The 12,050-nt window shown below is 43.7% G+C and overlaps 1 protein-coding gene across 6 annotated transcripts in view; it reads left to right on the top strand.

Annotated features, from left to right (window-relative positions):
* BCAS1 (brain enriched myelin associated protein 1) overlaps positions 1 to 12,050 on the top strand; it is a 531,445-nt gene that overhangs the window by 347,725 nt on the left and 171,670 nt on the right. For 4 of the 6 annotated variants that reach the window (XM_078652057.1, XM_078652058.1, XM_078652056.1 and 1 more), the window contains exon 7: positions 5,850 to 6,038. The exons of the other annotated variants lie outside the window; for them this stretch is intronic. In XM_078652057.1, coding sequence (XP_078508183.1) covers positions 5,850 to 6,038 — 189 coding nt within the window. The remainder of the gene's footprint in view (positions 1 to 5,849; positions 6,039 to 12,050) is intronic. 6 annotated transcript variants of the gene reach the window in all.

Raw genomic sequence — 12,050 nt, 5'->3', positions numbered from 1 at the left:
ATTAATCCAGCCTGGCAGGGTCACACCCAGCCAGGCTCTGGTTATGAGCTGAGTCAGAGGAATATGATATTTCTGGATACTTCTTTTTACACAACTTACAGTGTATTTTGGTGCTTGTCTGGAATTTGTAGGCCCTAGGGAAGTGAAACTACCCTATGCGGTCCCCATCTTCATAGCAGAGTAATGGAATGTTCCTACAGTGAAAAAAGTAAGCACACTGACTTTCCCTTAAATATGTCTCCCCACATTATAAAGCCTATTCCATGTCAACACCTAACTCTGCATAATTCCTGCCACACCATTCTATCTGTACCTCCTCCTGGGCTGTGCACAACAGGAATCTCCCCTGTGCAGCCCTTACAAGGGTGCACACGTGTGTGCACACTTGTCTACATGTAACCAGTCCGCTCCCCCTTATCCCCGGCTGCAGCGCAGCAGCCTTCTCTCACAAGGGGGATACCAGTGTAATCCACAATGAGTCTGTTTCATCATGAGTTCACTGTGGGTGAGTCCCAGCTTATGAGGCTCTCCCACAGTAAAAGCTAAAAAATTAGGTGTTCAAAAAGCAAAAATTCCGAGCGGCTCAAATAGTCAGAACCACCTTCTCACAGGGACCCACTACACAGCTCCAGAATGGAGGGCCAACACAGATGAAGATTTCTCCAGCTCCTTGGGCCAATTTTGATGGGGGGTTTCTTTAAATCTTTGCTTTATTCCAAGCGTTGTTCTCCAGCTGCCAGGGATATTAGTTTCAGTCCTCCTGGCCTATCAAACGTTCCCAATTTCCTGAAGTTGATTTTTCAGTGCTCTCCCTTTGATGAGGGAGAACTCAGGGCCTGCCCCATTGGCTCCCTGTCCAAGACCTACCCTCTGTCTGACCTGGTTCTTTATATACCCTTGGATGTCCTTCAACTGCACCTGCAGCCCTCAGTCAGATTATCCACCCTGACTGCATGCCCCAGGTCTCACAGCCTCCCTTGGCCACTCTCAGGGAACCTATGTGTCACCAAGTGTCAAGGCGACAGACAGTCCTGATAAGGGTTACCCACAATGGCAGCCTCCGCACAACAAAGGTCGGGGGATCAGAGTGGGGAGGATTAGTGGTGGGGTGACTGAGGGTAAAAATAAAATATTTTTTAAAACGTAACTCTCGCTGACACGATGCTGATGGCCACCTCAGTGCTTCACTCCCGGCAGTCTTTGGGAAGGCACAGGCTGCCAGCCAATCCAGACTCTGCTCTCATTCTATGAGAGCAGCACCAGGATTTGTCAGAACAGCCTGCTCTGCTGCTCTGAGACTGCCTGGGAGCCTGCAGCTTTTCTCCAACCCAGCCGGGTTTGAGAAATAGAAGTGTGCATATTTGTTTGGCCGGCCTGAGACAGACAGCCAAACTTACGTACACACTTCTGAGTGCCTATTCCTGTTATGGCCAGCCCTGCCCTGCACGCACAACGATCAGTCAGAGCCCCTCACAGCAAAGTAAAATGATATTATTGTTTTAATATCATTTTATTTTTTTGTGACGGGCTCTGACCAGTGGGGCGATGTGCCTTTGCCTTTGCGGAGGAGCCACCCCTGTTTACCCACCCACAGAGCTTGTCCTCAATAGTTCCTGGGGAATCTACTCCTCAGGAGAAACCAGAGGATATGAGGAAGCTAGTGCCACTCTCCCTGGAGAGAGAAGTCCACAAAGTCAAAGTATGAATTCATTTATCAGGGTTCATCCACCAGAAGTCTATCCATCAGGGATCCTGCATTAATTGGGGTCCTGCGAAATTCATGCTGCTCTCTACCTGTCTCTCCCATGTTCAGAGGATTTTAAGTGGTGGTGGTAAGATCCAGAAAGTAAGCAACTGTGCCTAATAGCCATCCGGCTCCCTCAATCCACACGTACATGTGCAAACATGTGTGCACACGCGTTCACGTGCAACATGTTCAGAGGTCAAGAGCCTCTTACCCCAGCAGAATAGCTGTTGGCCTTATCTTAAAATGTGGACACTGGTGATTGGCTCTGAAATCCGATTAGGAATTGTTTACAGTGAGTGAGACTCTGCAATACTCACTCACAGCAAAGATCTAAAAACAAGTTTGCCCAAAATGCAAAAAACTAGGTGGATTAAATTTGTCGGACTCCTGTATTCTTACAGTGGATGATGGGTTTAAAAGGAAACTCTTTGTTATTTGTTTCTGAGGCTAAGGTTTATAGTTGATATTTTGGACTATTTCTGGATTATATTTTAGTGGAGTATATATCATCCTGTGTGGGGCAGTCATGCAAATCAGTTAATTATAATCTTGCATGTGAGTTGAGGACAGAATAACCATACCCTTCAGGGCAGTATTATTAATGTGGTATTTACTTTCCTTCTCATTTACACTATCTTTTGGGATAAATCGAACTAGGTGAATCTGGAGTCTCTTATTAATTCAGTAAGAGCAACTGAGGTTGCAGCCTAAGACTGCCATATCCCCCCACCTCCAACCCAGAACAGCATGTTTGCAAATGTGCTTTTGGGACAGAAATTGGTATCCAAAAACATTTCTGCCATTTCCTGCGCACAAATGTTTATGGTTATGAATTTGCATTTTTAGTGACTTAGGCCCTGATTACACGTGCCATGGAGTGGTAGACTGTATTTATCAAACCAGATATAATCTGATGCCCGTGTTTTATCGGGTGTGATAAATTCTGTCTATGGCAAAAAAATTCACGATATTTGTTTTCTGCCCTTTTCCCCTCATAACAGTTTGTCATTGTTTGACCCGCTGAAATAGGTGCAGACTTTATTGAACCTAGGGGCATATTATCAAGGGGGGCACTAGGCACTTTTTGCCGGTTTAGCGGCCGTTTTCGGCCGCTAAGCAGCGAAAATTCTATCGCCCTATTATCAAGCTGTCGCTAAGAGCAGTTAGGGACAGTTTGAAGGCGATAGCGAGCGGTTTGGGGCCCGCTTTGCATGTCAGCGAAAATCGCTAATGACATGCAAAGTGGGCGTACCCAACCCGTTAGCTACTGAAAGCAGTCGATAACGTTGCTATCGCCTATTCACAAGGCTGGCGTAGCGATCGAAATATTCCTGCTATCGCCAAAAACTAACGCTTGCTCGGACCTGTTCTTAGCCATGTTATCCAATGGGAGGTGGATAACATGGCTAAGAGCATTTCGTCGCTTATGCGAGAATATCGCTATATTTTCTGCGATATTCTCGCATTACGCCGCTATCGCTGGATATTTTAGTGCTATGGAGAAAAACGTTGCTAATAGCATGTTTTCTCCTCTAAAATATCCAGGGATAGGCAGTGATAAAAAAAAAGTCGCTAGGCGCATTTAGCGATAAATATCGCTAGTTCTTGGTAATATGCCCCCTAGTGTTTATCAGGGTGGCAGACTCTAACCACTTTTAATTGTAAGACCTGCACAGAAAGGTGTTTGAACAAGTATCACACATATCTGGCCATCCGTAGTTAGGATCTATGCGCAAAATGAGGATAGGAAATCCAAAGATACACCAGGTTATGCGTATTATGGTAAGCCACCAAGCCCTTGGAGCTAATTCTGGGTTAAAGGCCAGGTCTAACCCTAATGAGTGAAACATTCTTGGCAATGTTGGTTCGTTTGTTATTCCCATAGAAATTTTACAATTTTAGCCCAAAATGCTTCCTGCTGTGGCTTTGAAAAGGATACATTTGAAGGTCGAACAAGTAGCTACATTATTTATTGTAGTTAAACAACTTTTGCTCTTAAGATCCTCATGGTTAGTGTAATCATACGTTTTTAAAAGTTTTAAAAATGTTAATATTTGATCATTTTATTCTTTTTTTAAATATATATATATATTTTTTTTTACATGTATATCTTTGGATATTTGTATTTATTTGTCCTAAAAAGGGGGTCATTTTCCTGGTACGTCTTTTCTAACCATAAAAGATTGTACAGTGTTGCTGTCTTTCCAAAGTTCAAACTCAATTTGATTTCAATTGCGTTATAATGTTTATGTGCAGGAAGTGGTCCCTTCCTGCACATAAACAATCATAAATAGTGATTTGTAACTTTTATGTGTGCTGCATGTGCAGCATACATAGAAACTGCAACTCATATTTTTTTAATTATTGTTTATGTGCCAGAAGGGACCACTTGCGGCACATAGACAGTTATGCATGGCATTTTGCTGTTACTATGCAGCACCCATAGAAACATTAAAAACAAGGAGAAATAAAGCATTTCTTCTCGTTTCACCTGTTTAAGACCATGTTTTCCATGGTCTTAATTTTGGCACTGCCCCATATTTATGCCACCCTTGTAAATATGGGACAGCGTCAAAATGAATGGGTGTCATGGCGGAAAGCCACTGCAACACCCATTGTCCACCCCTTTCATGCTAAGTATAGCTTGAACGGGTGCTTTATTCACAAGGTGGAATTAAGCCATGTTAAGTGGGTTAACACCGTCTTGTGAATAAAGAGAAGCCCCTATTCCCACAGAAACGTTGGGAAAAAGTGACGTTCCTAGGGCAATAGGGGCTTGTCTAAATAGTTTCATCTAACCCCATATTACATTTTTTTATGGGAAGACCCCAAACATTCTTTCTATGTTCGCCAGCACTTATTGACCTTGCCTCATTTTATCTCTCTTGTCCTAACTTATTGTCTTTGCACCTCTTGCAAAAAATCATTCTGTTCTCCCAGCTGCAATAAGAGGCATATTCATGGGCCCATTGCACCGCTCTAGCATCACTTTTGGTGACGCAACTACAGTGCAAACTACCAAATCATATTTATGAGGCCACACAAAGTCACTTTATGTGATTTTTGAATGGCCCCATAGATATGCAGTAAGGCAAGGCAGCGCAAATCACTGTCTTGCCTAACTGCGCGAGGGAGGTGTTCTATGGGCTTTGCGGTGGGTGTTCCCACACAACTCCCATGGCTTTTGACGCATTCCCAGGTTTACAAGGAGTTTTAAACCTAGGAATGCCTCAATATCTTACTGCTCCCCAGAGGAGGTGTTATGAGGATAAGTATCTGTATTTCTCCTCGATTTTTTGCAGCACACAGAGAAAGAGGAAAAAGCCTCTGTGGATTGTTTTTGTGCAAGAAGGTGCCCCTCCCTGCACAAAAACAATCCTGCCGCCAATCACAGGCACCAGGGTGCCTACGTTGGCACTAGGCAGCCAAAACGACTCCAGCATAGGGGGAAGGACAGGAATGCACGTATTGGGTAAATGCAGTGCATTCCTGCCCTTTCCCTGTGGCGCAGGGCAGCACAGCAAGTGAACTTGCTGCGCCACTAATCCTATATATATGCCTTAAATTAGTACCTATATCCTTTTCCTTTCCCCTTTACCACAATGGTCTCCTCTACAGGAGAAACTCTTTTTTGCATTTCTAAATTTTTGGTGCTTTTTTATGTTTTATAATTTTTGTTTCAAAAATTTGATGCCAATGTCTATGTTGCACCACTCATTTTACCAACTATTCGATGACGGTTTGTGTCTAGTAAAAAGAAGTACATATGATTTTTCCAATATGCAACCCTTACTGAATACATATTGAAGGACTCCAGTTATACTTATTTTCTTACTGCTAATTTGACTTCAATTTATGTGCACATTCATTTTCCACCGTTATCACTTTTACAAGCATTTGTAACAGGCCTAATATAAACATATGAAGTCGAATTACTTTCAGGTATACATAGGGCTAACCAGACAAGTTACAATACCTGTTTCTCTGAATGATAAATGATGATTCCTTGTGTAATACTAAGCACTGCAAAAAAGTGTCACAAATTGATCTTACGCAGCAGCGAGTGATATCTAATATTTATGTCTTACTATGTCCTTCAAAGAAAAAAGAAAATGGACTATGTAAGAGATCTCCAAAAATTGGCTTTACAAAAAAGTCATCAAAATCCGAGAAGGCCAAAGGTGGGCAACCAGCTTTGCAACTGAAGACAGAAACCGCAACGTCCAGCGTACAGACATCTGAGAGCCCCCAAACAAGAAAGGGCACTTTAAGCAGGCTGTTTAGGCACAAGGTCTGTATGATGCCCCCAAGGCGAGCATAACCTCCTAACTAGCATCAGATGGCTCATTTCTTCACAAAACACTGAGGCAATGTTTGAGAAAATCAGGTTGAAATCTTCATGATTCTTAATCAGAAGCACCTGAACAGTTTGCTGATTGCTGATCAGCCTTACTAAATATGTAGGATAAGTTTCACTGTGTTTATGAAGAAGTGCCATCTGTAGCTTGTTTTTTTAAGAGTGTCACTAACCAATTAGTAATAAATGGACTTGATAGTTTCATCTAATACATTTACTCTAATATTCACTAAACACTAATCTATTCTAATATTCACTAAACACTGACTTTATTTTAAACTCCAGAATGTATTTCTTTTGGAGAATACTTTTTGGCAATAGTTTTGATAAAAGGTGGTGTGTGTGCCATATTACATATTTCGGGCCTGATTTATAGTTGGTGGATGGTATACTCCACCAGAAACATGACAGATATCTTCTCCGCCATATCACAAGTGCCTTTGGATATAATGCCCTTGGTATGCAGCGGATGGATATCCTCCATGTTGGCGACAAAGTAACCCAACAGCCAAATACTAAATCAGGCCCCTTAATATTTTTAGTGGTATCCAAACCTATTCATTGCTCCATAGCTGTCAATATGTTGTACCTAAACAAGGTGTAACATATTTTAAATGCATGGACATTTGTAGCACCTGAGAACAACCAGTCGACCAAGTCTGTGTTAGCCTTACTTAGGGACTTATGTTGCAACTGCTTGCTGCCCACTTGTGAGGCAGAGGCTTGGCATATTTAAAGTTCAAAAGTGGTGATGGTTTGCCGTAAGTGCTCCCACTGACACAATAGCGCTTTCTTCAAAACCGTCAGTGAAGGACCCATCCAGTATGCTTTTCTGTTTTTCATAAATAAACGCAAAAAGCAGTGTTTGTTTATGACTAACACAAAATAATTATTCTAATATTCTGGACATTTGGTCCCAGTGGCTGGTACACTATGCCTTGGATGGTAGTCCTGGAGTGGAAGCAATTGTGTTAGTAAGCCGGGATAATTTAGGAAGGGCCTTACTACCTTATGGATCCACAACACCTCAACCACCAGTGGAGGTCAACCAATCAATCAATCAATCAGTATTTATAAAGTGCGGCTTATCAGCCAAGGGTATCTAGGCTCTGAGCTGTGGGTATCAATTGAAAAGCCAGATCTTGAGTCCCTTCCTGAGGTGAGTCAATGATGGTGAAGTACAGAGCTGGAGGGGAAGGGGATTCCAGGATTTGGCGGCGAGCTGGGAGAAGTAGCGTTCTCCTGTGTGGCAGCTTCGGATGGAAGATATTTGTGCGATGACAAGGTTGAGCGGATCGGAGGTTCTTGGGAAGTAGGTGGAAGTTCAGGCGGTGGTTCGTGTAGGAAGGCCCTAGTTCATGGAGGACTTTATAGACATTGGTCAGTAGCTTGTATTGGCATCTTTTCTGGATGGGGAGCCAGTAGAGGGCTTTGAGGTTGTATCTTAACTGCACAGCTGGAGCATAAAAGGCCATTGCACTGACATCACTTTCGCTTGAATCTTCTCCCCCCACCACCTCAGAAAGTTACCATTCTAGGACACTCCTTTTTCACTCTGGTTTCAGTTGCAGAAAGCACCTACAGTCATTGAGAGAGGGAGTGGAGTGATGACGGTGCAGGGAGTGGTGAGACACAGCTCAGTGAGTTGCCAGAAGGCTATTCAAGTGAGTCAGCATAAGACAAGAAATAACAACGGCCTAAGGAAAAGCCCAGTGTTTACCCAGGGCAAGTATGAAACAGACGGAAGGCACATGTAAGGAAAAGGCTGGCATAACGAGAGAATGACTGGAAGAGAGGAGTCAATTTGGTGGACACAGCAGCCATGATTGGCACAAGCTGCAGTTTGCAAATCGGGAGTGCCGTGGAATGGCTGACTAGAGATAGAGGTGGACCAATGGTAAGATACAGAGAAGGCAAAGCAGTGCACATAGAATAGAAAAGGCAAGAGGTGGTAAAGCTGGGACATAGAAGTGACAATAGGCATGGTGAAAGAAAAGGTGGCACCAAGGTGGCACAGTAAAAAAGGGGAGAGGCAGGTGATGAAGATGGTAAATGGGAAGTTGGGACTCACGTGAATTAGACAAATTAGGGTGCCACAGAGGAGGGCTGTGGTGGCTCTGGGAAAGCAACGGGAAAAAGAGAGAGGAAGATGATTTGCTGGGAGTGACAACTGGAGGCACATGGGAGGCATTCATGTACAACTGGAGCAATAGGTGGTGACATAAAAGTAACATGGAAGGTCCAGAGGAGGCAAAATTGAGCACAACTTAGCATAGAGGAGGAACTGAAGCACAGGGGTAGAAAGAGAAAAAAAGTTGTAGGCTGTCACATCCAGTTATATGGTTTTCAGTGCAGCAGCTCATCATTTCTGTTCTCAGAAAGACAAGTTTTGTAAAAGTTCTGGCCCTTCTGTTGCTTTAAGTGTGGATTTTTTTGTGGATATACTGCAGTCTTTACAGATGCTGAGACAGTATTTCTTTAACAAGAATGACAATCTTTGTGCCATGCAGAGGAAAGCTGGAAGGGATCTCCAGGGATTCAGTGCCCATGGCTGGATGGGAATGCAGTACAGGGGTGATAAGAAGGCCTCTAAGTGTTAGTTGAGCATGTGTACCCACCCACAGTCCTGTGCTCCTGAAGCCTCTCCTCTCTGAATCTACTCCTTCCTCTACACAGAGTTAACCTGTCCCCGTTATTTCTGCTGCCTCTGAAACCATAGCTTCAGCTCAGGCAATCTCAAAGCAGCCATTCTCTGATGATATTGGTAAATGGACCATCTTTGGAAGTGACAGGCTAGCTAACAAAAACAACACTATCTCATATATTCTCATATCTGACCCAGTGGCCTTTGAAAACGGCCCACATTCCTTCCTCAAGGGTCATGCTGTCCACTCATTTACCAGGATTATAAGGAGAGCACAGGTAGACTGGCCCACTCCTTTTCCCTACAACACATCCTGTCTTTTTTCGCATGCTACCCAGACTAAGGAGACATTCTTCTCTGATATATTCTTGACTCAACTCCTGGCTTGGTGTCCTCTCTTAGATGTCCCCTTCCCTAGTGTGGGAGGAAAGCAGGAGGATTGTCAAATCCTCGCATATCAGCGGCAGCAGTAGGGAGTAGTCCTCAATGTCCAGATGTCGGGACATCAAAGTGCCCTGTCTGAGTGCAATGGATGTAAGCTGGATCATTCCTGTGACAGTCATCATGCACGAGTACTCAGTAGCTGATGCACGTCTGCAAACAGTGTTCAGCTCTGGTGAGTGTTCAACCAGCCAGCACACCATGCAATGTGACGTGTTCTCTCCAGCACTTTCAGCACTACAGGCTTGCTATTCCCAGATGCTCCACCACCAGTCCTACTTTAACGGGACCAAAGTACCTTAAAATTAAACTTTGCGTGCAGTTTGACATCACTGTTGTCACCTAATACATAGGACAGGCCGACAGCCAGGCCCTGTGTTATTGTTACTGAGAATCAGGAATGTCCAAGAGAGAGAATTAAAAAACTCCCAGTCCCGAGTGAGGAGTGCTGATGCACCTACCATCAACCATCAGCATAAATTAAGTACTGCACAGACCTGTAGAAGACCTGTAGCAAGTGAATAAATTACCCTGAACTCTTGGAATGCAACTGCATCACATATTTAACACTTCTGGATGAAGAATTGGCTGCCTGTGCTGTTTTACTTATAGTAGGTAGGCACAATATTGCACACAACCATTCATTCTACTGGCTACATAACATGGGGTCACACTCAACACCAGTGAAGAGAGTGAATGCCAAGGCCAAATATTTTAAAGCCTCCCTGTTCATTTTCTATTATATCACAGATATTAAGCAAGCATGGACATTAAAGTCATAATGCTTACAAGGCTCTTGCTGTACGACAGTGAATTTATCAAGAGGATCTCACAAGGGTTATGTTTCTGTCCAGATTAAACTATTGAAATATAGTGCATGGTGGGAACAAAGGTAAAGATACAAAAATCGCAATGGGTTCAAAGTCAGGCCTTAAAATTATCATTGAATCTGAAGAAATACGATTACATCACCTCTTTGTGAAAGAAAGCAAAAGAATGTGAGAAAAATTATATGAACACAAGGCGTTTTTTTCTGGAAATCTCTGGTCTGCCATCTTGGAGCCCCACCAAGCTTCATTCCTTAAAGAAGACATTTAAACTACCATGTTCGGGAAAATGTTGTCAACCTGCTGGTTTTGCTCAATGCATGCTACTCAAGAGGCAACGTAGACTATCTGTAAGTAAGATGGAAAATGTCCATCCAGCCCATTGCTGCAAGGTTCTTCATGATGTCAAGTGGTTGGAAAATCAGATGTGTTGCAATAAAGATTTGTATCTTCAATTGCATACTCTTTCCCATATCATAGATCACAGCAGCCGCGGCCGGTAGTGGGAGTACCTACCGGGGGGTGACATGGGAAGGGGGAGGGGCAGGGTGGGGGGGAGAAAACTATGGATTACGGAGGTTTACAGGTAAGTAAACATATAAATAAATAAAACGAATTTCGTTGCGTGCACTGCATCGCATTTGGGGATGCAGTCCACTACAGACCGTGGCTGGATAACAGCATTGAAAATTAATGGGGTTTTTGCAGTACTACATTCTTTTCCTTTCAATCAAATATAACCCCACTCGGTAGTACACTTCGTCATAGGTCACATTACTACTTTGTAGTCCAATCTACAATCCTGTGACCTTTGCCAAGGCACTTTTGGTTGCTTTTGCCTGGAGCCATATTGCTTGTTATTTGAAAGTCTAGTAGAAGGCAACAATCTCTCTTTGTTCACCTGGTTCTATAAATACACTGTAAAGAATATGTTCTTGCATTGATGGGTGGCCTTCCTGTGATACTATGCCACTACGGGCTCTGTGAACCGGTGCCATCTAAATATTCCAATCATCTATATTTCAAAAGAGTTTCAATAATTTTCCAATATAACAGGCTTGTTTTAATGGAGATAAGGACAAATTTGTCAGTCAGGAGATTAAGTTTGACTATCAGGCAGGTAATCTAGCAAACTTTTTCTGAAGTGTGATTATTTTTTGTCCGTTTAAAGAGTCCAAAAGATTATGGCAAATCAAGACATGCAGAAATGTTCTACATTAATAGGAACCTAGACATGTGACAACTGGGACAGACTGTTTATTGGAGCAAATATCTAGTGTACACCAGAACTCTGATTAAGTGCAAAAGTGTTAGAAAAGGTGGTCTCCAGTAGAGACCCTTCTTCCTAGTCAGGGTAAGGGGCTGCACTTCTAAAATAACCCCTGCTCACACCCTAGGTAGCTTGGCATGAGCCGACAGGCTTATCACAGAGGCCGTGTGTAAAGCATTTGTGCACACATACAGTAATACAGCTAAATACTACAAACGGACACCACACCAGTATAGGTAAAAAAAGAAATTGCAGAAATCCACAATACAGTATTTAAAAATAGGCAATTTGGAAGAATAACCTCAAAATGTTGTTCCTTGAAGTCGGTAGCACCGTCCGGTGCTACAGCGTTCCTGAAAACAACAGAATCCAACAGTTCCAGTCGACCACGTCAGTTGTGGCATCGGCAGACTCGTAAACAGTATCTTTGTGTTGCGGCCGCCACGTTGGCATGGGCTGGTCGTGTCAACCATCGAGGTTGCTATGGGAAGTGTAGCGGTATGTGCCCTCAAGTCGCGTGCAGGCGGTGGCTTAGTGACGGTCATCCAGCGGCATCAGTGAGACCAGGGTTGCGATGCTGACAGGTCACTGTGCAGGCGACAGAGCCGGTTACTGGGAGCTGGCATTGGTCAGTCCGGACTGCGATGTGGGACGGGACGCTGCGTCATGTGGCTCACGAGCGGTGCCTCCAAGCCATGATGAGGTCACAGGTGTCAAAATCAGCTGGCAGCGATGGTGTAGGTGAGACCAGGGCGGGGGGTGAA

This window comes from Lissotriton helveticus, chromosome 7, assembly GCF_964261635.1.
Source record: "Lissotriton helveticus chromosome 7, aLisHel1.1, whole genome shotgun sequence".
NCBI classification, from domain to species: Eukaryota; Metazoa; Chordata; class Amphibia; order Caudata; family Salamandridae; genus Lissotriton; species Lissotriton helveticus.
Note: the sequence above shows the minus strand (reverse complement) of the source record. Positions and strands in the feature narration are given on the sequence as shown.